Source organism: Mesoplodon bidens (assembly GCF_964165515.1).
Source record: "Mesoplodon bidens genome assembly, chromosome: 7".
Taxonomy (NCBI): domain Eukaryota; kingdom Metazoa; phylum Chordata; class Mammalia; order Artiodactyla; family Ziphiidae; genus Mesoplodon; species Mesoplodon bidens.
The window spans coordinates 110,104,421-110,129,908 of record NC_138164.1 but is presented as its reverse complement, the minus strand read 5'-3'; the positions used below and the strand labels follow the sequence as shown (position 1 = coordinate 110,129,908).

The following is a 25,488-nucleotide window of genomic DNA, read 5'->3' as shown; positions in this document are numbered from 1 at the left end:
TCAGAGGAAAGCACTGTTCTGAGTTCTTTCACCATAGGTCAGTTTTTCCTGTTCTAAAATTCCATATAAATGGAATCATACAGTGTGTACTATTCTGGTCGGGCTTCTTTTGCCCAACATTTATAATGTGTCTGAGGTTCATACAGGTTGTTGAGTGTATCGAAAGCTTGTTCCTTTTTACTGCTGAGCAGAATTCTGTCCCATGAATGTACACGTGTGATTTCCGTTCACCTGTCACTTAACACTTCACATTTGGGGTGTTTCTAGTTTGGGACTATTATGGCTAAAGCTGCCATTCTTGTACAAGTCATCCACACAAGTGGATGTGTCTTCTTTTTCTTGGGCGTACACCTAGGAGAGGAATGGCTGGGTCTTAGGGTAGACACATATGTAGCTTCATGAGAAACCGCCAGACTGATTTCCAAAGTGTTAGTACCACTTTCCACCTGCAGCTGCATCTGGCGTGGTCTGTCCTGGACGCGTGGATTCTACTGGCCACGTGCGGAGAGATCCATCACTGTGGCTGCAATTTGCATCTCCCTGAGGACTCAGCCCATGCAGTGCCTTCTCAGCTGTTTATTGGTTAGCTGTAAATCTCCATTTATGACATGACTGATCAAACTTCTTTGTTTTGTTTATCTTGTTATTCGCACATAAATTTTTTATTTATACAAGAAATTGTCAGATATATGCACCGTAAATATTTTCTTGCCTATTCATTTTCTTAATAGTATCTTTTGATGAAGTATTTAATTCTGATCTGGTCCACTTTATTATTTTTTTTTCTTTTATGGTTAATGCATTCTGGGTCTTAGCTAAGAAATCTTTGCCTATTCCAAGTAATGAAGTTATTCTGCCGTATTAGAGTAGATATTCCACTCTGTTTTCCTTTAGGAATGAAAAAAATTTAGTTTTAACTTTTAGGTTTCTTATCCATTTCTAATTTTTGCTTTTATAAAATACAGATTTTGTATAATGAAGGAAGGAAAATCTCCTAAGTGTAGTATTACCCAATGCTTTTAACATTAGAATAGCATTATATTATGCCAGTGAAAAATAATAAAGGAAGCTCTGCCTCATGCATTAGATAATGCTTTTTGTAACCTCTATTACGAACAAGAGTCTTGGCAAAGTTTTCACCTGAATTTATATAGGCTCTTAGGATTTAAGAAGTCTCTGGACAATGAGTCTCAGAAATGCTGAGAATCGAAAATGTGGTTTATATATAGCAGTGGTTTTCAACCAGGGGTAGGAGACATTTGGCAAAATTTTGAGACATTTTTGATTGTTACAGCTGGGGTATGTGCGTGCGTGCGTGCGTGATATTTCTAGAGCGTAGAGGCCGGGGCTGCTGCCGACCGGCCTACGAGGCACAGCACAGCCCCACAGCACTGCTGAGAAACCCTGCACAGCTGAAACGTGCTCCGCCCTGAGGACACTGCTTCCTGGGCTGACTGCTGGGCTTGGGGGTGGGGCAGGGTCCTCCTTGTTCCTCGTCAGCAGCTCCAGAACATTCTCCCTTCCACCTCCCCCAAACTCCCGCTTTGAGTGGATGCCCCTAGTCTAGCCTCTCTTCCTGGCTTTGGCTCTTGTCTGTACCTGCCAGCATCCCTGCTCATTTCTTGACTTTAGCTCCTCACGCCCTGTTCTTTCCCCAGCACTACTCCCGCTGTAACTCTTCATGATTTCTTTTTTTTTTTTAACGATAATATAACGTACTGATGAAAGCATCCTTGTCTAAATTTCTTTATTTCTTTATTTTTTGGCTGCATTGGGTCTTCGTTGCTGCGCATGGGCTTTCTCTAGTTGTGGTGAGCAGGGGCTACTCTTCATTGCGGTGCGTGGGCTTCTCATTGCGGTGGTTTCTCTTGTTGCGGAGCATGGGCTCTAGGCACGCAGACTTCAGTAGTTGTGGTACGTGGGCTCAGTAGTTGTGGCTCACGGGCTCTAGAGCACAGGCTCAGTAGTTGTGGCGCACGGGCTTAGTTGCTCCGTGGCATGTGGGATCTTCCTGGACCAGGGCTCGAACCCGTGTCCCCTGCATTGGCAGGTGGATTCTTAACCACTGCGCCACCAGGGAAGTCCCTCTTCGTGATTTTGACACGTGTGCTTTCCAATGTCCTGGCCCCTAAACCCCGTGGTTTCCCTCTCCCAGTGGTCTTGTCCTCACCCTTGTCTGAGCCACCTCACCCACCTGGTCACACTCTGGGCCTTATGGCTACTGATAATGACGACCAAAGCCTCATCTCAGTGTCATGCACCCCACTCTCTGATCTCCACTTCCCAACTTTCCAGCTCATTCTCGCTTGTTTGTCAGCAGCAATAATCCCTTGAACCCACCAGGCGTGTGATCCACTGATCCCCCCACCATGTTTCACTCCTCATGCCCTCGGTCCCCTCTTTCCTCCTCACTCGGCTTAAATGCTCCCGTCAGTCTGGACGAGCGGTCCCTGCACACGCCCTAGCGCCTCTGCCCACTGCTGTTCTCTGCACTCACTTGGTCCATTACAACCCTGTACAAATCCAGCTGCCCCAGCCGAACATGCCTGGAGAGAATCATACAATCTGCTAACTCTTCTGACTTTGACTTCATGACCCCAAACGTGATGTGGGCCTGCAGGGCTGCCCGGCGATCACTGCATTTTCCCAAGTCCGGGCACCAGCCCCTTCACTCCACGAGATGACCTCCCATTCTTCTTCACACCCCAACGCCTCCTCACCCCTTCCCTCACTCTAAGCGAATAACCTTGATTCCTACCTTGCCGAGAAAATGGAAGCGATAGGAAAAGAACGCCCACCACACTTAGCTCCTTGCCCAGTCTGTATGCCCACAGCTTCCTCCCCTCCGGTTACACGGACGGACTCCCGGCCCCCACCCGATGTCAGCCGCTCCATCCCTCCATCCCTGCTCACGGACTCAGGGAGGCTCTTCTAACCATTCTCTCCTCTCCTATACAATCAACTTCCGTCTCTCTTCTGGATCATTTCCATTAGCAAACAGGCTAATGTTTTTTCTCTCATTAAAAAAAATATCCCCTCTTGTCTCGCTACGTGCCCTGCCGGCTGCCACCCCACATCTCACCTCCCCTTTATAGCAAACTCCTCAAGAGCTGTCTACTTTTTTTTTTTTTTTTTTTTTTTGCGGTACGTGGGCCTCTCACTGTTGTGGCCTCTCCCGTTGTGGGGCACAGGCTCCAGATGCGCAGGCTCAGCGGCCATGGCTCACGGGCCCAGCCGCTCCGCGGCATGTGGGATCTTCCCGGACCAGGGCACGAACCCGTGTCCCCTGCATCGGCAGGTGGACTCTCAACCACTGCGCCACCGGGAAGCCCAAGAGCTGTCTACTTTTGCTCTTGAAGACTTCTCTCATTGTCTCGTAACTCCGCCACGACTTCCACTGGCAGGGTCTCCGATAAGCTCCATGAGGAGGGCTCCTCTTTGTTTGCCTCCAGCAGCTCTCCCTTCATGTGGCCTCCTGGACACCTCACTCTCCTGGATTTCCTCTCACCCTCAGTTGCTCTTTCCTGGTCTCCGTGTCAGGTCCTTCCTCTCCTCCGTGACATCCTAGTCTTGGGGAGCCTGTGGCCTCAATCCTTAGACCTGTTCTCTTCTCTGTAACGGCTCCCTCCGCTCCTGGGCAGCTCATCCACCTTATGGTCTCAGATACGCTGATGATTTCCCAAACTGTTTCTCTCCCCCAGACCTCTCTCCTGAACTCTAAACTCACATATTCAACTGTCTATTCACTATCTCCCCTCGCATGTGTAACAGCCGCCTCAAATACCATGTGATAGGCTGAATTTTGGATATTTCCCCCCAAACCTGCCTTCCCCAGTCTTCCCCATCTCACTTAATGGCGTTTCCACCCTTCTAGTCCCTGAGGCCAAAGCTCTGGTGCTGCCCTCATCTCCTGCCAGAATCACTGTCAGAGCCTCTTAGCTGGGCTTCTTGATTCCTCTTTCCCACCTACAGTCTGTCTTCTATAGCCAGAACAACCCCATCACCTCCCTGTTCAAAACCCTCCAATTCACACAGAATGAAAGCCAGAGACCTTGCCATTACTGCGCACACGCTTCCCCCTACCTCTCTGACCTCATCTCCTCCTCCTCGCACTCCCCTCCAGCCTGACTGCCGCCCCACCGCCTCTCCGCCCTGCCAGACTTAAACCTGCCAGCACGTTCCTGCCTCAGGGCCTTGCCTTGGCTTCTCCCTCTGCCTGCAGTGTTCTTCCTCCCGATATTTGCACAGCTTCCTCCCTCACCTCCTTCAAAGTCTTTGAATGAAAGTCATCTTCTCAGTGAGGCCACCCCTGACCACCACATACGATGTGTAACTTCCTCCACCCCAGGGCATGGCATGCTCCATCCTCTTCACCGTATTTTATTGATTTGACATCCCCCCCGCCACCCCACCCCCTGCCGGGACATATCACCTTCCAACAGCAGCGGCCCTCACTGTTTGAACTCTCACTATCCAGATATATGCTATAAATACCTGTAAACATTTCTGTCCCAAACGCATTATCTGAATTGCAAACTTGTGAACGTGAACTTGCCCATGCGGGTAACAGGATGTAGCTGCGGTGCAGCCACAGGATCATGGCCAGCTCATGCGCTTTCGAAGCATGGCACAGTACTGTTCTCATCTTTGCCAACCTTCTCCAAAGATTTAGCCCTTCATGGGTCCCAGTATTTGCTTCTTCCAGGAGCCAGGCACTACCAACTTGAGTCCAATTTCAAAATTACCTTTTTTAAAATTAATTAATTAATTAATTAATGTTTATCGTCTCTTTCCTTCCACTACAATGATTAATCTTAAACTTTTCAGTCTCAGGATCTTTTTAGACTCTTAAAAATTATTGAGGACCCCAAATAGCTCTTGTTTATGTACATGTATCTTTCAATACTTACCACACTAAGAATTTAAACTGAGATATTAAAAATATGTATTAATTCATTTAAAAATAACTGTGATGAACCTATTGTGTGTTTACATAAAAATATTTTTATGAAAAATATCTTCTCTAAAGCAAAAACAGTTTATTAAGAAGAGGGCATCGTTTTTTAATGTATATAACAGCTTTATTAGAATATAATTCAAATACTACACAATCTGCCCATTTAAAGTGTGCAATTCCATGGCTTTTAGTACATTCAGAGTTGTGCAACCAGGAACACAATCAATTTTACAACATTTTCACCACCCAAAAAAGGAACCCCGTACTCATTAGCTGTCTGTCGCTCTGCCAACCTTCCCATCCCTCTAGCCCTAGGCAGCCTCTAATTTAACTTTCTGACTCTATGGATTTGTCTATACTGGACATTTCATAAAATGGAATCATATAATATGTGGTCTTTTGTGACTGGCTTCTTTCATTTAGTATGTTTTCAAGGTTCATCAATATTGTAGCATGAATGTACTTTATTCTTTCTTTAAAAAAATTAATTAATTAGGTTGCATTGGGTCTTAGTTGCAGCATGTGAGCTCCTTAGTTGTGGCAGGCAGGCTCCTTAGTTGCGGCTCACAGCCTCCTTAGTTGTGGCATGAGAACTCTTAGTTGCTGCATGCGTGTGGGATCTAGTTCCCGGACCAGGGATTGAACCCAGGCCCCCTGCACTGGGAGCAAGGAGTCTTAACCACTGCGCCACCAGGGAAGTCCCTGTACTTTATTCTTTTTTATTGCCAAGTAATATTCCATTGTATGGATATATCACATTTTATTTATTCATTCATCAATTAATGGGCTTGGGTTGTTTCCACTTTTCAGCCATTATGCTGCCATGAACATCTGTGTGCAAAGTTTTGTGTGGACATGTTTTCATCTCACTTGGGTAATATTTAGGAGTGGAACTGCTAGGTCATATGGTAACTCTGTGTTTAACCTTTTGAGGAACTGCCAGACTGTTTTCCACAGTGTCTGCACCACTGTACACACCTAACAGCTGTGTATGAGGCAGATGGTATACTTTTACACTTCTGTGAACCTCTTTGACATCTGGCTTAATAAAAGACAACCAGGTTCTCATATCTGTTTCTGTAACCAATCTGTTAACAAAATATTGTTTTGGTTGAGTATATTAAAAAAATCCAGACTGAGAGAGATACGAAGTTAGAAAAAGGAAGAACATTTTAACAGCCTTTTCAAATAATGGTGGACTGTTTTTCTTTGATAGTATACCAAAACTCTACAAGTGGTAGTCTCTTAAAGGTTAGTCGCAAAGTAGAGCCTGAAACCATATCAATAAGGTTTTATAGTCTGTTATATATTAAAATCCAGTCAATTAACAGAAAAAGGATATCACTGGAAAAACTGGGAAATTTGAATAAAGTCTGTAATTTAGTTAATAGTGTTGTACCAATGATAATTTCTTAGTTTTGATAAATACCATGGTTAAGAAAGATGTTAACACTGGGAGAAGCTGCGTGAGGGGTATATGGGAACTCTATGTACTACTCTTGCACCTCTTCTGTAAATTTAAATCTATTTCTAAACAAAAATTAAAAAATAAAATCCAATCCATTGACCTGTTTTGTTCTTTGAATGGATCTTTACCCAGCACAATTTTGTGACCTCATGCATTGGTCATTTGGAAAATACTGGTTCACTGAGTTACGCGAATCTTTCAAATGTTACTCATTACACAATATAAAAAATCACGCCAGTTACTATCACCACAGACCTTTTTAGGAAAGTCTTTAAGAACTGGGAAGCTGGGACTTCCTGCTGGCGCAGTGGTTAAGAATCCGCCTGCCAGTGCAGGGGACACGGGTTCGAGCCCTGGTCCGGGGAGATCCCACATGCCTCAGAGTAACTAAGCCCATGAGCCACAACTACTGAGCCTGCGCTCTAGAGCCTGTGAGCCACAGCTCCTGAGCCCACGTGCCACAACTACTGAAGCCCATGTGCCTAAAGCCCGTGCTGTGCAACAAGAGAAGCTACCACAATGAGAAGCCCGTGCACTGCAACGAAGAGTAGCCCCTGCTCACCGCAACTAGAGAAAGCCCGCTCAGCCATGAAGACCCAATGCCGCCATAAATAAATAAACAAACAAACAAACAAATAAATAAATAAAAAGAACTGGGAAGCTGTTAAGCTTACAGTGACAAAGACAAGTTTTCCAAAATTCTGGTTTTCACTTGAAAGCTCAAATGTCATTTGTTATTGGCCTAAAATATTCTCAGTTGTTTCCCTCAAAGTGGGCAACCGTTCATTTTCTGAACGGGCTTACTCTGTTCATTTTCAAGAAAGTATCTTCCAAATACCTGAGTCTGAATAACCAGTTTGTCTGTAAGCCCCTCTTTCAAGTACAAATGGTGTTCCATGAGAAAGCAGCTACTTCAATGCACAGCTCAGTTGTATGAGGACTTGTCCTCGAGACAACGGTAGCCTCCTCTGTGAAGCAGGAGCGCTGTATGCGCATTTCTGTTTCATCACACAGACTATTAAAAAGTTGTGTATTCCAAGGTTGAGACAAAATAAATTAACAGTTTTTACTGCTTCTCCAAGGACATTCTTAAGCAAACCTGGCTTTTCATCTCTTCCTTCTGGTTTGCGATGGTAGGCAATACAGTGACTACTGACCTTCTGGTGCAGCTGCCCTGCCTTGCACTAAGGGCCAGCCAGCCATTTTTACCAGCCATTGCTCTTGTAACTTCAATGCAAATGTCAACATGGTGGAAGGGGCAAGTAAAGCCACAGTATTATCCTGAAAACAGTTTGGATCTTACGTATCCCCTGAGAGGGTCTTAGGGAGCCCAGGCTCTGCAGACCTCATTTTGAGAATTGCTGCTCTATCAGCACGTAAAGGGCCTTAAAGGCAAGGGTTTGGGTGCGTTTTGTTCGCTGCTGAGTCCCCTGTGCCTAGAACACTTGGCCTGTAACAGGTGCTCAATAAATATTTATTAGATTAATGTGTAAATGAATAAATAAGTGACTGGATCAAGGGGTGTGATAACATCTGTAATTACTTTCAGCTGCTTTTGGAAGTCAAGCGATAGAAAGTGGAGGATATTTGTAGCTTTGGGATATAACTTAAAATTTTACAGAATGCTAAATATTTAATCAGGAAATAAAAGGCATTATTTCTTTTGGCAAAGGCATTTAACTGCGGGGACGCAAAAGCAGCAAGGAACTTTCAAAACTGTACCAACAGTGTTTGCACTGGAAAGCAACTGCTTTTAGCTATGCAAATAACTCCCGAAAACTGGAACACTGCCCGTGACCCAGAAACAGGTGCGAAATCGGGAAAGGAGGAAAAGACACCGCAAGTTTCCACTCGCCCCTCATGGTCCCACACTTGTTTTTTCAACCCACAGTGTCTAGAAACGTTTCACACAATCGAGAGGAATTATGCACAAAGATGAACAGGGAGCCTGAATATAAGGGACACACAGGAAATCATAAGGAGTAATTGAAGAGTTTCAAGTTTTGAGGACTAAATTAACATAATGTATTTATCTCAGAAAGAGAACTGAGGACCTCAGTGTATGGTTCACATACTGCGGAAATGCTACAGACGTGGGTTTTAGTGAAGCCAAGAAACTGCTGCACAACAAACAGGTGAGCCAGTGATCAAATGTTCTGGTTAGTAGTGAGTTTCCTTACAGCTCACTATTTTTCCATGAAATAGAACTCAGTAAATGCACCAGTCTTAAGCTGAAGGATTCCATCGTTTAATGGTTCCAGAGGCATTTCAGACTCTCAGTAAGCTTTAGGGATCGTCATTAAAAGGGACTGATCAGTTAAGGTGGCCCTGGTGTCGGAGTTTAATGTCTACATACGTTACTGGCTCTCCGGTTTCTAGTCCCACTTCTGCCACCTGGTGTCACCTGGCAACAGGTAAATTCCTTGACCTTTCTGGAGTTCAGTTTCTCCTGAAACTGAAATTCCGAATGCTTAGAATATGAATGTTTGTGAAATGGGTCCCTTGGAGATACTGAGGTTATTTCAAGGAATTAAATGTGGGGATGACTCAGAAGACAAAACACCCCAGTAAATTTTAAACTGTCAAGTCTGAAATAATAACCTACAAGTTTCTTCCACCCTATAGAAAACCGCCAAAGCTGCTTCCCCAGCCCATACACCTCCTTATACCCAGAAATCCCAGGAATAAGACCAAAACCTACACAAGCCACCTTAGTAACTTCTGAATTTCTAGCCACCCTAGTAACTTCTGAATTTCTAGCCACCCTAGTAACTTCTGAATTTCTAGATCCAGAAGCATGAACTTCTGGATCTTCATGCTAATCCTGTTAGACAGGCAGGGAAGGGAGAGCCACTTTTATCCTTCAGACAAAGAAACTAAGGTTTAAAGCTACTGAGTGCTTTAACTAAGATGCAGAACTGGGACCCAGTAGGTCGCATGAGCTCAGTCGTCTTCCCACTATTGCACCTGCTTTGCTGAGTGAAGGACGAGAGAGCTGGTCCCCTACCAGCATCTCTGAAGCCCCGACAGTGGGCACAAGGTCATCTAGCTTCCTTGGGTTCTGAACAAACAATCCTGTTCAACTCACCTGTAGCTTCACAGCGATGACCACTGAGTTAAGGTCTTTGTCCATTTCTTTTAGCATGACAAGTTTCTTCAGGGTCAAGCTGAACAGCCTAGAAAAATTTCGAGAAAGAAGATCGAGTCAAATGTAAGGAACTTATGAGAAAAGTGACAGACAATCTGTTGAGGAAATGCTGCTTTACCTAAAGGAAGAATGTTAGAATGCTGTTTACTGTGTCTACCATCAGTAAGACAGCAGTGTAGCATCCCTCTTATTTAACTTTTGTACTTGGTTAAGTGTCAAAAAGGTACATTATTCCATGAATGTCTGTGGATGTCCCTTTATCTCCAGCCAAAACCAAGATGCCTTTTCACTCATAATATGTGGGAGCAGTTTCTGGGAGTGGGGAGTAGACCAGGGAGGGGGCATCAGCGTTTATTTTGCTTGCCCAGCTTCAGTTCCACCTTATGTCTAAGCACACCTGAAACATTTACAGACGTAAATCTGTAGCAACAAAGAGAAAATCCACACAAACAAAACAGAAACCATTTGGCAGGAAATGCTTTAAATGACCACAATTTCGATTTCAGCCAAACTTTGCTTCAAACATGCAGAAAATCTTCAGTGCCACAATGAGGAAATTCCCCTTAATTAAAAGCAAGGGGACTGTCCCTCACTCTGGAGTCTTGGCATCTCTAATGTGACTCGACCTTGGCCTCCCAAGGCAGGGCTACCCTGGGCTTCTAGGAGGAGCTGGGAGGGAAACTGCAGATGCTGCCTTTCTGCTTCTGGTTTGAGTGGTTCAAGTCCTTAAAACATCCTTTTCCGTGGTGAGGTTCTGGAGGATGGCAAGTTGTAGGTGGGATGCTGCCGACCCGAGTCAGGTCCTGAGACCCCGACTCGGTCTGGGGCTCATTTTCCCCGTTTCGCATAGGTCTCACCTCTGGGCCTCCTCCTTACTCTCTAAGCTCCAGTCGCCCCGAATTCATTTCTGCTCCTCGCGTGCCCACTCTCTCACCTCTGGGCCTTCTTCCAAAGGGCAGGGCCCAGTACAGCTGCTCGGCAAATATTTGTTAATGAAGTTTAACACTTTCTTAAAACAGCCTCTAGCTAAAACCAGGTGAACAAGAATACATGTTGAAGAAATTCAAGTAATTCTTGAGAAAAGGGGGACAAATCCAGATCAACAGAACTGAATTCTAATTTTAAATTCACCTCACCCCAAACACTTGCTAAGATCTGCTAACACAAAGCAAATAAAACTCTTTCTTTCCTTTTTTTTTTTTTTTTTGCGGTACGCGGGCCTCTCACTGTTGTGGCCTCTCCCGTCGCGGAGCACAGGCTCCAGACGCGCAGGCTCAGCGGCCATGGCTCACGGGCCCAGCCGCTCCGCGGCATGTGGGATCTTCCCGGTCCGGGGCACGAACCCGTGTCCCCTGCATCGACAGGCGGACTCTCAACCACTGCGCCACCAGGGAAGCCCTGTTTTACATTTTAATAGGATTCTTTTAGCTGTTCTATTAGGACAGAATGGAGGGACGCAAAGGGAAAAGGGGAAAAGGGGAAAAGGTTGAGAGTTAGAAAGCAACTGCAGTAGTGCAAGCAACAGACGGCAGAGGTTTGGAGGGTAGGGGCAGTGGAGGTGGTGAAAAGTGGTTTGAATTCTGGATATATTGTTGAAGACACAAGTTTTTGGGCCTGAACATCTGGAAAGATGGGGTTATCATTAACTGAGATGGGGAAAACTCTGGGCAAAGCAGGTTTTGGGAGTTTAAGATTGAGAGTTCAATTTTGGACATTTTAAATTTGAGATGTCTAGTAGAGATGTTGAGCAGAGAGTTAAGATACACAAGTCTGCCTGCGGGCTGGGAACATCAAGACGGAAGTGCGGCATAAAGATGGAATTTAAAATCATGAGGATGAGTGAGTACACAGAGAAGAGGACCAGGATTGAGCCCAAGAGTATTTCAACATTAAGACAGAGAGATGAAGAGGATGAACTAGCAAAGGATATGAAGAAGAATTAACCAGTGAGGCAGGGGGAATATCAAATGAACGTGATATTCTAGAAGCCAAGAGGGAATGGTCAGCTGTATCACTTGCTGCTGATGGGTCAAGAGGGGCACTGAAAACTGATCACTGAACTTAGCGATATGGAAGCCACTGAGGACCTCAACAAGGGCGGTTTCACTGGAAAAGTGAAAACGAAAGCCTAACTGGAATAAATTTAAGAGAGTATGGGAGGAAAGGAACTGGGAGACAGCAAATCTGTTTCAATCTTAGCTCTATCCCCGTATCCTGACTGTAAACTTCCTGTCTAACAAAAATATAGTGCAAGCCACATTTGTAATTTAAATTTCTCCTGATAGCCATATTTTTAACAAAGTAAAAACAAAGGTGAAATTAACTTTAGTAATATATTTTATTTAACTCAATATATCCAAAATATTATAAACAATATATTAAAATTATCAATATATGTAAAAAGAATAATATACCTCGACCAAGTAGGTTTTATCTCAGGAATGCAGGGCTTCCCTGGTGGCACAGTGGTTAAGACTCTGCACTCCCAATGCAGGGGGCCTGGGTTTGATCCCTGGTCAGGGAACTAGATCCCACATGCATGCCGCAACTAAGAGTTTGCATGCTGTAACTAAGGAGCCCACCTGCTGCAACTAAGACTCAGTGCGACCAAATAAATCAAGAAAAAAAAAAAAGGTATGTAAGATTGGAATTAATTTTCAGATGATGTGATTATCTATATAGAAAATTTGATGTAATCTTCAAAAAATATTAGAATAATAAGTGAGTTTAGAAAAGTTGTAGGAAACAAGATCAATATAATCAATATACAAAAATCAATGGTATTTCTATATACTAGCAACAAATAATTAGAAATTGAAACTTGAAAAAATACAATTTACAACTGCATCCAAAAAAATGACATATACAGGGATAAATCTGACAAATAACGTACAAGACCTACACACTGAAAATTATAAAACATTGTTGAGAGAAATTAAAGACATAAATAGAGAGACATACATTTTTTGAGTTGGATACCCATATTAAAAAAACGGAATTTCAATTCATACCTTAAATTATCTACAGAAATTAATTCAAAATGGACTACAAATCTAAATGTAAAACATAAAATTATAAAACTTCTAAGGAAAAAACACAGGAAAAATATTTGGAACCTTGGGTTAGGCAAAGATTCCTTAGACATGACACCAAAGAACAATCCCTAAAAGAAAAAAATGAGAAAATTGTAAAAAAAATTTAAAATAAATTTAAAAATAAAAAAATAATTAAAAAATGAGAAAAGTGGACTTTGTCAAAATGAATTTGAAAGATGCTATTAAGAGAATGAAAAGACAAGCCATAGAGTTGGATAAAATACTTGCAAATCACCTTAACAGATTTGTGTCTAGAATACGTAGAGAATTCTCAAATTTTGATGTTAGGAAAACAAACATCCCAGTGAAAAAAATGGGCAAATGTTTTGATCAAACACTTCACCAAAGAAGGTATACAGAAGGCAAGACATATGAAGAGATGCTCAACCTTACCAGTCATTAGGAAAATGCAAATTACAAACACAATGAGAGACCACGACCTTCCTGCTTGAAAATCTAAATTTAAAAGACTGGTCATTACTCACTGTTGGTGAGGATGTAGAGCAACTGAAACTCACACTGTGGACCGTAATGTAAAATGTACAGTCACTCTGGAAAACAGTTTAGCAGTTTCTTAAAAAGTTATACTGACACCTGCCATATGATCCAGTCATTCCACTCCTGTGTATTTACCCAAGAGAAAAGGAAATATATATTCCCATACAAAGAACTGTACCTGGATGTTCACAGCAGCTTTATTTGAAATAGCCCCAAACTAGAAACAACCTAAATGTCCAACAACAGATAAATGGATAAACAAACTGGTATATCCATACAATGGAATATTACTTAACAATAAAAAGGGATGAACTACTGATGCACATGACACGAATGAACTCAAAATAATTCTGAGTGAAAGAAGCCAAAAAAGAGGTACAAAGTATTCTAGAAAATGCAAAGCTTTAGTGACAGAAGGCAGACCTGTGGTTACCTTAGGATGGGGACGGGGTGGTGGTGTACAGAAAAGCATTAACTAGCAGGCCCAAGAAAAGGCCTGCTTACAGGATGGGCCCTTGCCTGACATCTGGTACTTGGATATTGGGAGGGCTTCCAGAACTGGTTAAGAGTGGCTCTCTGTTCCTGAACTGTTTTTTACAAATGATGTGGTTTATGCTGAATACATGTTGCCCTCTGGGAGTCTGGAATTTTGGTATGTGCTAGGAAGAGGGTACCCAACTGGCCAGCCCCCAGTAAGAATCTGGGCAGTACGTCTCTAAGGAGTTTCCCTGGTAAGAACATTTCATATGCGTTATCACGATCCAGTGCTGGAAGAATTATGTCCTGTGTGGCTCCAATGGGGAAGGACTCTTGGAATCTTGCACCTGGTTTCCTCTAGACTTTATCCATGCACTTTCCCCCCTGACTTGGCTTTTGTATCCTGTAACTGAAATAAATCATAGCTGTGACTACAGCTATATACTGAATCCTGTGAGTTCTCCTAAGAATCCTCAAACCTGGACTTCCCTGGTGCCGCAATGGTTAAGAATCCGCCTGCTAATGCAGGGGATACGGGTTCAAGCCCTGGTCCGGGAAGGTCCCACATGCCGTGGAGCAACTAAGCCCGTGTGCCACAAATACTGAGCCTGTGCTCTAGAGTCCGCGAGCCACAACTACCGAAGCCCCCATGCCTAGAGCCCGTGCTCCGCAACAACAGAAGCCACCACAATGAGAAGCCCGTGCACCGCAACGAAGAGTAGCCCCCACTCGCCGCAACTAGAGAAAGCCTGTGCACAGCAACAAAGACCCAATGCAGCCAAAAATTTTAATTAATTTAAAAAAAAAGAAGAATCAGTGATCTTGGGGACCCCCGACATAGAGGGGGCGGGAAGGAGCAATTACAAAGGGTACATTTGGAGTGATGGATATGTTCATGATCTTCACTGTGGTGATGGTTTCACAGTGTATTTGTGTCAAAAGTTGTCAAATTATACACTTTAAATACGTGCAGTTTACTGTATATCAAGTATACTTCAATAAAGCTGTTTTTAAAATTTATTTATATTTTATTTATTTATTTTTGAACGCATTGGGCTTTCGTTGCTGTGCACGGGCTTTCCCTAGTTGCGGTGAGCGGGGGCTACTCTTCATTGTGGTGTGCGGGCTTCTCCTTGCAGTGGCTTCTCTTGTTGCAGAGCACGGGCACTACGTGTGCAGGCTCAGTAGTTGTGGCTCGCGGGCTCTAAAGCGCAGGCTCAGTAGTTGTGGCGCACGGGCTTAGTTGCTCCGCGGCATGTGGGATCTTCCTGGATCAGTGATTGAAACCGTGTCCCCTGCATTGGCAGGAGGATTCTTTTTTTTTTTTTTGCGGTATGCGGGCCTCTCACTGTTGTGGCCTCTCCCGTTGCGGAGCACAGGCTCCGGACGCGCAGGCTCAGTGGCCATGGCCCACGGGCCCAGCCGCTCTGCAGCATGCGGGATCCCCCCAGACCGGGGCATGAACCCGTGTCCCCTGCATCGGCAGGCGGACTCTCAACCACTGCGCCACCAGGGAAGCCCGGCAGGAGGATTCTTAACCACTGCACCACCAGGGAAGTCCAAAGCTGTTTTGTTTTAAAAGGAAGGTTCTACCCAGTGTGCTAGAGTCTGCTAACTGCCTACCCAACATCTATCTTCCCCTTCCTACTTAATAACAGAGCACCAGTTTTTAGCTGAACATGTTGCTTCCTGAAATAAAAGACCACGCTTTCCAGCTTCCTTTGCAGCTAGGTGAGAACACGTGACTGAAATCTGGCCAATGTGTAAGTGGATGTATTAGGTAGGACATGTGGGAAGATTTTTTTTTAAGGGAGCTCACTCACGTGACAGGACCCTTTTTTGTCCTTTCTCCTTTTTCTGGTCTGTGATGCAGGCTGATGGCCTGAGCTCCGGCAGCTAACTTGGACCATGAGGAAACTGTGATAATTCAATTCATGTGTCAGGAACGTCAATTAGAAAGAGAGGAGCCAGGATCCCTGACGACACCATGGGAGCTGCTCTATCAGCCCTGGACTGTTCACCTCTGGATTTTTTATTTTTTATGTGAGAAAGCAATAAGCCGCTATCTTATATAAATCTTTTCTTATTTTTTGTTATATGCAGGTAAACCTATTCTTTTTTTTAAAAATTAATTAATTTATTTTGGCTGCGTTGGGTCTTTGTTGCTGTGTGCGGGCTTTCTCTAGTTGCGGCAAGTGGGCTTCTCTTGCTGCGGAGCACAGGCTCCAGGCATACGGGCTTCAGTAGTTGTGGCACGCAGGCTCAGTAGTTGTGACTCGTAGGCTCTAGAGTGCAGGCTCAGTAGTTGTGGCACACGGGCTTAGCTGCTCCGCGGCATGTGGGATCTTCCCGGACCAGGGCTCGAACACGTGTCCCCTGCATTGGCAGGCGGATTCTTAACCACTGCGCCACCAGGAAAGTCCCGGTAAACCTATTATTAATATATGGGAATAGATTCCCAAGATGTTAGGACTTTAGTCACCAGCTCCCAGATACTTTTAAGAAAACCAGCTGAATTATTCCTAGAGTCCATTTTAATGGGTGATGCCCTATAAGGAAATCCCGACTCCCATCCTTATGGAAGGAAAGGAAGATTTCTCAAAAGTTGAAGGAAAAAAAAGATTCTTTCCATGATCCCTAAAAGAACCAAATCCCTCGTCTTCTGCACTTCAGAGAGCTAACTAGGAAACTCCACAGTACAGAGGGTTGGAAGCAGGTCCCACAGCACCACTTAGAAATATGGGAGCTGAATGAAGACCCCTCTGTACCCCACCCTCCTAGCCACCTCCTCATCTGGGGATTAGGTGGGAGGGCAGTTCTAGATAAAAATCCTTAATCAAAGGGGGTTTCAAATCGAAGGTATGGCTGGGGTTCCCCAGCTAGTCCACCTCCGGAACGTCAGTGAAAAGCCAGACAGAGAAAGGCACGCCTCTAGGTACTAGAACTCAAAGAAATCAATGGTTTAAAGTAAAACAATATCACAAGGATGGCTGGAATCCAAAGGACTTATAAAGGAGGATCCCGGGTTATTCAGCTCAAAGATAATCTTGCTCTCTGCAAAGGAATTTTGAAAATATATTGATAACAGGACTTGTTTACTGTCATTTTTAAAGACTCCACTTGGAAATCTTAGTTAAGTCCCTTATTAAACATCAAATCATGGCCCCCTGATTTCAAGGTGGTCCTTCCTTCTGCATCTTGATCTTTTCCTGATCCCACCCCTTATTTCCTCGTTAGGTAACCCTGGTGACCCCTTTGCCTCAGTTTTCTCACATAAAATGAAGAAAACCCTTTCTACTTAATAACACTGTGATCCGGATTAACTGAGAGACTGAAAGGCAGCACAGGGCCTGGCATATGGTGAGATGCAGTAAACGCTACACTTGGACCCATCAGCATTACCATCGTCATCATCATCATCACTCTTACTTGTTGACTGTTTAAGCCTGTGTTTGGTTAGCTCTTCTATGGGATCAACTTCCTTCCAATAAGAACAGTGAGGCAACTGCCCTTGTAAAGAGGAGGGAGCTCCTGGTCTCCACCCTCATCCCCTGCACTGAGCCATTTCTCTCCCACTTCACTGGCACTCGAGCCCTCGTGGAGAACATCCTCACTGCGATCACCCACCCGAAGGATGAAGTCAGAGGAACACTGACGGCATCTAGAATTGGGTTAAAGACTTTCTCTTTGCCCAGCAAGATCTCCAGCAACCATTTACTGTACATCTTCTCTGAACTTCAGCTCTGTGCTAGAAGATGTGAGGTACACAGAAACATGAGGCATAATCTCTGCTTTTGAGCAGTTTGTGAGAGGATGGGAATTAAGTATATTGAACAATTTGTCAACAAATGTAACAATGCATACATAATACAAGTACTAAATTACATAAAAGAAGATCACGAGTAACTGACTGTGCCTTCAGTGAGGACATATTATTTGAGCCCAAGTAAATTCTCTCAAGAAATTGTTTTCTTTAGATCCTATTAGATTAAATCTGAAAGAATAAAAATAAAGCTTGATAACTAGGTAGAAAATGGAACAAAAATATAATAAGGCTCTTTTGAAACCTTCTAAATTATTCTAGTTTGTGTTTTGCTGTAAGATAAAAGAGAAACAGCCTTAAGTGCTACCTACAAATGATCTCCAATCTGCATTTAACAGTTGTTTCAAACTTATCCCCAAGCAAACCAGAACTAGAGGGGTTCACCAGGAGAGAAACAGTCTCATATTCCATCCCCGGTCCCCATCCCCATTCTGATAGGGTATCAGTGAACAATGAAGTGGCCATATTTTAGACAGAAAAGGGGGAAGAAAGGAGAAACAAAGATCTGGATGAAATAAAAAACTGAAGAGCTAGTCTCTGAACCAAACCGACAGTCCTCTTGGGACCAGAGCAGATAAATGCTGGACCAGAAGCCAAGTGACCTGGATCATTCTTTTGTCCCAACAAGAAATGGCTGTGTCACGTGAGCAAGTCTCGCTTTTCTCCTCTGCAGTTCTTTAATCCTAAAATGGGAAGAGTGAGCTCTGCCTTCCCCCTACAACAGCATTTATCAGGATAAAGTGCAAATCAATAGAAAAAAATTATGGGAAAGGTTTTTCTTTGTGACAGTAACTCCATTTCTAAAACTGTCTCCATTTTAACAGGGCGCCTGTAGAAGTCTGCATGAGCTTCAATAACAATAACGTGAAAGGTAAATTTCTGAGCAGTGTATTTTACTGCTTACGAAGTTACTTGACTATGTAGATATTGAAATTATTACTTCACGTGAAACAGCGTAATTTTCACTGTGAAACAATTAACTAAGGCATTATTATTTTAAAATGAGTAGCCCTAAAGCAGATTTTTAAAAAGTAAAGCGACTGGGGCTTCCCTGGTGGCGCAGTGGTTGAGAGTCCGCCTGCCGATGCAGGGACGCGGGTTCGTGCCCCGGTCCGGGAGGATCCCGCATGCCGCGGAGCGGCTGGGCCCGTGAGCATTGGCCGCTGAGCCTGCGCGTCCGGAGCCTGTGCTCCGCAACGGGAGAGGCCACAACAGTGAGAGGCCCGCGTACGGCAAAAAAAAAAAAAAAAGTAAAGTGACTAAATTATCATCTGGAAAGGCACAACTTGGAAGCGATGGGCTGAATGAGATGCAGAGGAGAGTGGATTTTCCAGTGAATGGATAAGAGGAAAAAAGATTTCCTGTTTTTATCTGTCTCGCAAGAAATCGGATGGCACTAGGCATTGTTCAAATGGAGAAACACCAGAGAATGAGAAAAACTTAGACCCAAACAAGAAACAGAACCCAGGAAGATGCTTAGACACGTTTTATTCCCCAGCCATCAGATGTGACTCTACGAAGCAGAGGAATGTAAGGTTATGAATAAATCCCTAATTTTCAGCTACTCAGCATATGTTTATCTTTGGAGTATAAATGCCAATCACTTGCACATACCAACAAGATTTATAACATTTTCCCCTCTTTCTACAAAGTTCTTGATGATAGTCTTCTGGATAGGAAAACAGGCCTCGAATGTGTGGGGAGATGTGGAGGGGGCTTGCCTATTAAAATCAGACAGGAAAATTTTCAGGTCTGCAGCCCCTTAGTAAGACAGAGAGACTGAAGTGTACGTTCTCTCATCTATAAAATAGAACTGCCGTGTGAACTAGCAAATGGGAAAGCACCTAGCACAGAGCCTGGCACATCAGAAGTGCTCAAAAAGGGTACATGCCGTCAGCATCGGACGAGTCCTAGTCACTTAAATTACTGTCCCTCATTGTGACAACCCCTTAATCCATGTGTTTCAGTGATAGAGGTAGAGGGCATGTGTGGGAAGGACAAAAACAAACAAATAAAAACCCTCTAGGGTGCAGCCAAAAATAACAGGGGCAAGAACCAATAAAATATATGAAAACAAAAATATATCATATCCAAGGAGACTCCCAAGGCACGCATGGTTGAATATCAGGAACTTAGAAATACATGTTATCACATTAATAAGCTAAAAAAATACAATTATTTTATTAGATGCTGAAAAGGGATTTGATCAAATTCAACATGCATTCCTAATTTTAAAAGACCCTTGGGAAAAGAACAATAGAAAAATACCTCCTTAACATGAACTTTAAACATATATACTTTCCATATAGTCAGCATCAGGATTGAAGGTGAGAGACCAGAGCATTCCTTCTGAAGACAGTAACAACATATAGGCCTATCTCTGCTACTTATATAAAACTGGTCTTAAAAGCTGGCTGAGGGGCTTCCCTGGTGGCGCAGTGGTTGAGAGTCCGCCTGCCGATGCAGGGGACACTGGTTCGTGCCCCGGTCTGGGAAGATCCCACATGCCGCGGAGCGGCTGGGCCCGTGAGCCATGGCCGCTGAGCCTGCGCGTCCGGAGCCTGTGCTCCGCAATGGGAGAGGCCACAACAGTGAGAGGCCCGCGTACCGCAAAAAAAAAAAAAAAAAAAAAAAGCTGGCTGAAGAAGTAATTAGAAATAAATGATATAGAAGTAAGGAGGAGACAAAACTATCCCATCTGCAGGTGTGTGACTGTGTACTAGAACTCAAGAGAATCAACCAAAAAGCTAGCGGAGTCATTAAGAAAATATCAAAATAAATATATAAAAATCAAACGTTTGCTTAATGCGGATGCTAACCAATAATTAAATATAATTGGAGGAACTTCCCTGGTGGCATAGAATCCGCCTGCCAATGCAGGGGACACGGGTTCCATCCCTGATCCGGGAAGATCCCACATGCCGCGGAGCAACTGGGCCCGTGCGCCACAACTACTGAGCCCATGTGCCTATTTCCCGTGCTCTGCAACGAGAAGCCACCGCAATGAGAAGCCTGTGCACTGCAACGAAGAGTAGCCCCCGCTAGCTGCAACTAGAGAAAGCCTGGGGCAGCAACGAAGACCCAATGCAGCCAAAAATAAGTTAATTAATCAAAAATAATAATAAATATAATTGGAAAGTAGGTAGAGATGCTTGCTGCAGTATTCAAGGAGGAAATGATTTCCTAATTAACTTCAAAATGCTTCAGAAAAAAATAAATAGGACAAAAATTTTAAAATTGCTCAAGGTAGGAGATTAATATATATGGGGCTGCACTAAACTCCTCTCTCTTCTTTTCTGTAGGTTTTTTAAATTTCATAGTAACAAAAAAAAAAGAAAGAAAGAAAGAAATGAAGAAAAGAAAAATGCCAAGAAACTTCTTGGGACAAAGAATAATGAAGAGAGCTTGATCCAATAGGATATTAACATGTATTCTAAAGCCAAAGTAATGAAAATACCTTGGTATTGAGAAAAGAATAAACAAAAAGATCAATGGAAGAGAACAGAGTCCAAAATTAGACCCAAGTATAAATAGGAATTTACTGTATGCAAGAAATAGATGAATTACTCAATTAATAAATAGTACTGGAAAACTGGCTAGCTATTTGAACAAAAACAGTGATGGATCCCTATCTTATTCCTTACACCAAAGTAAATTTCAGCTGGATTAAAGATTTAAATAGAAAAAAAGAAAGAAAGCCATAAAAGTAGCAGAAGAAAATATGGACAATTAAAAAACTAATCTTCTGGTGGGGAAAGGCTTTCTAAGCATCACACCGAATCAGACCCATAAAGGAACTGACTGATACACATAAAAATAAAAAACTTCTATATAGCAAAATCAATAATAAAAAAAGAAATCTGAATGTACCAAAAAAGATTTAAAGATTTTAATAACTACAATGAAAAATATTTGTGATATGATAAAATGTCAAATCCTTAATATGCAAAGAGTTATTACAAATCAACAGAAAAAACAAATGCCTCAAAATAAAAATTGGCAAAGAATATTAACAGGCAATTCACAAAGGAAGAAAAAGGAGTGGTGAAAAAAACATAAACAGATATTTAATTTTACTACTAATCAGATAAATACAAATATCAACCATACTGAAAAAATGAGAGTGACAAGACCCAGGGTTGTGAGAATATGGGAAAAAGGCACTCTAATGTACCACTGGCAGGAATGAAACCTATTAGCAATTTTCAGTTTTTAGAGAGCAGTTTCATAATAAGTATTAAAATTTTAATATGCATACCTTTTGAAAGTATAATCCCATTTTTAGAAATAAGAAGATAAATAGAGCAGTAAACATAGGGAACCGATTAATAAATATTATATTTATATAAAAAGCAATGTATAGTTACTATAAGGGATGATGTAGATCTATACATATTAAATTGAGAAAACGTAATATAATAATTATGGTATAATTCCATTTTTGTTAAATCTCTCACATTTAGTTTTCACACAAATGGAAGACTGTTCAAACAAATTCTGACAGTGGTCATTGCTGGACAGTGGGATTCTACCTTATTCTTATTTTCTTCTTTAAGTTTTTTGGTATTGTTTACATTTTTAAAATATCTATTTTTCTTACCAAAAAATATATTTATATTTTAGGAGAAAGATTTTTTAATAGTGATAATTATTAAAACTAGGTGACAGGTACATGGGGGATCACCATACTATTTTTCCTAGTTTTGAAAATCCATAAATTAAAAAATAAACAATTTGAGTAAAAGAAACAGGCTGAACAGAAATCAGAGGGCCATACAACAGGCACATGAAAAGATGCTCAACATCGCTAATCATCAGGGAAATGCAAATCAAAACCACAATGAGATATCACCTCACACCTGTCAGAATGACCATCAACAAAAAGAACACAAATAAAAACGGTGAGGATGTGGAGGGAAGTGAACCCTCGTGCACTGCTGGTGGGGATGTAAATTGGTGCAGCCACTGTGGAAAACAAAATGGAAGTTTCTCAAAAAACTAAACATAGAACTACCATAGGACCCAGCAATTCCACTCCTGGGTATATATCCAAAAAACCCCCAAAATACTAACTTGAAAAGATACATGCATCCCAATATTCATAGCAGCATTATTTACAATTGCCAAGATACGGAAGCAACCTAAGTGTCCAACAACAGATGAATGGAAAAGATGCGGTATATATATATATATATATATATATATATATATATATATATATATATATATATATATATATATATATATATACATATATATATACACACACACACACACAATAGAATACTACTCAGCCATAAAAAAGAGTGAAACTTTTGCCATCTGCAGCAACATGGATGGACTTGGAGTGTACTATGCTAAGTGAAATAAGCCAGACAGAGAAAAACAAATACCATATGATATCACTTATATGTGGCATCTAAAATATACGACAAACTAGTGAATATAACAAAAAAGAAGCAGATTCACAGATACAGAGAACAAACTAGTGGTTACCAGTGGGGAGAGGAGAGGGGTGGGGGCAATATAGGGGTAGGGGATTAAGAGGTACAAACAATTAGGTATGAAATAAGCTACAAGCATATATTGTACAACATGGGGAATATAGCCAGTATTTTACAACAACTGTACATGGAGTATAACCTTTAAAAATTGTGAATCACCATATTGTACACCCATAACTTATATAACATTGTACATTAACTATACTTCAATAAAAAAGAAATCAGAGGGCTATAATCAATCACTAAAAGGTACTATTTAAAAAGTATCAGGACTTCCCTGGTGATGCAGTGGTTAAGAATCCGCCTGCCAATGCAGGGGACACAGGTTCGAGCCCTGGTCAGGGAAGATCCCACATGCCGCGGAGCAGCTAAGCCGGTGTGCCACAACTACTGAGCCTGTGCTCTAGAGCCCGCGAGCCACAACTACTGAGCCCACGTGCCGCAACTACTGAAGCCCGCACACCTAGAGCCCGTGCTCCACAACAAGAGAAGCCACCGCAATAAGAAACCCATGCACTGCAATGAAGAGTAGCCCCTGCTCGCCACAACTAGAGAAAGCCCATGTGCAGCAACAGACCCAAAGCAGCCAAAAATAAATAAAATAAAATAAATAATTTTAAAGATAAAAAAATAAAAAGTATCTATGGCTTAAATGAGGAAAAAAAATCTATAAAACTAATTCTAAGCCCACTCATATAAGGGTAAAGATTAAACAAAGTAGATTAGAATCCCAGAATACTGGAACTGAATACACTATTTCCATTTTACAGGCTCAAAGAGATGAGACATAAAAAATAGAAACCTCTTCAGCCAAATACATTCCCTCCAATTAGAATGGGTATAGATGCTAAATGCTGAATATTATATCAAACCAAAACAAATACATGTTCTCCCCTGCAAAAGTGCGACTTAACGGCTACTTAAAGAAATCAAGGAGAAGCCTAAACCATGTTTTAAATCTCAAATATTTCCCTCACATGTTAAAATTATTGCTCAAATAAAAATATGTAATGAGAATGGTCAATTTGACTCCGTAATGAGTATTTTAACAAAAAACATTTTATCTCACTTTACAAGGAAGAATGAAACTTGAATTACAGCTGAAAAATACTAGATAGGCACTTAACAGGAAAGGAAAGCAGATAGCTAATAAACATATAAAAAGATGCCCAAACCAATCAGTAATAAGGAAAATTCAGATCAAACCACAGGGAGATACTATTTCACTTCCACTGGAGGAGCAAAAATTATAAATCTGACAACATCAGGTGATGTGATTACGGTGATCAGAACAATTAAACACTGCTGGTGGGAGGGCAACTTGGTCTATCCACTTTTGCAAAGAGTTTGGCTTTACAAAGCAAAGGCAGAGAACACACACACCCTGGGGCTCAGTCTGTGAACAGACCCTAGGGCAGTAGTTCTCTAAGTATGGTCTGGAACCCTCAGAATCCTTTCAAGAGGTATGCAAGGCCAAAACTATTTTCAAAATAATTCCAAGATGTTTCTTCCTCTTTCACTCTCATTCTCTCCCAAATATGCAGTGTTTTCCACTCATGTGTGACACTGTAACAAGTCGAATGCAGAAGCAGACAGGAGAAATCAGTGGTTTTCTATTAAGACAGTAAAGAGATTTGAAAAAAATGTAAAACCATGCCATATTTCTCATTAATTTTGTGGTTTTGGAAACCACAGTTTTTCTTTCAGAAAAATGTTAATTTTTATTTTATTATTTTAATTTTAAAATCATTGTTTTTTTAAAAAGTTAATAAGTAAACATTTTAAACATTTCTATTCTAATTTGTAGTACAGTGAATATTAATAGATATAACCCACCAGGAGACATGCACAAAAATGTCTTTAGTATGACTATTTGCGACTCCCCCCCGCAAAAACCCCCCAAAAAAAAGATCAAACAAAAAACTCACTAACACCACAAATGTCTATCAACATACATGCATACACAGTAATACAATGGAATACTACTTACACATCCGTGGAAATGAATGAATTACAGATATACACAACAGTAAGAAAACAGAATACACCCAATGTGAATCTATGTACATAAAGCTCAAAACACAACACTAAATAATACACTGTTTAGGAAGACAAATATTCAAGCGAATGATAAAAACAGTTACGTACTGAGGATAGCAGTTACCTCTGAGGGGGAGGGAAAAGGATGAGAAAAAAGAGGGATATATAAGGAACTCGGTGACTAAATTCTTTTTCTTAAATTGGGTAGTAGGTTCTTGGGTGTTTGTTGTAAAGTGATTCTTTATATATATATATATATATTTTTTTTAATTTTATTTTTATTTTTTTAATTTTTTAAATTAGTTTCTGCTTTATAACAAAGTGAGTCAGTCATACATATACATCTGTTCCCACATCCCTTCCCTCATGCATCTCCCTCCCTCCCACCCTCCGCATCCCACCCCTCCAGACGGTCACAAAGCACCGAGCTGATCTCCCTGTGCTCTGTGGCTGCTTCCCACTATCTATCTACCTTACG

The 25,488-nt window shown here is 42.0% G+C and overlaps 1 protein-coding gene across 2 annotated transcripts in view; it reads right to left on the bottom strand.

Annotated features, from left to right (window-relative positions):
* PACS1 (phosphofurin acidic cluster sorting protein 1) overlaps window positions 1-25,488 on the bottom strand; it is a 147,925-nt gene that overhangs the window by 29,800 nt on the left and 92,637 nt on the right. For both annotated transcript variants that reach the window (XM_081238800.1, XM_081238801.1), the window contains exon 2: window positions 9,514-9,601. In XM_081238800.1, coding sequence (XP_081094926.1) covers window positions 9,514-9,601 — 88 coding nt within the window. The remainder of the gene's footprint in view (window positions 1-9,513; window positions 9,602-25,488) is intronic.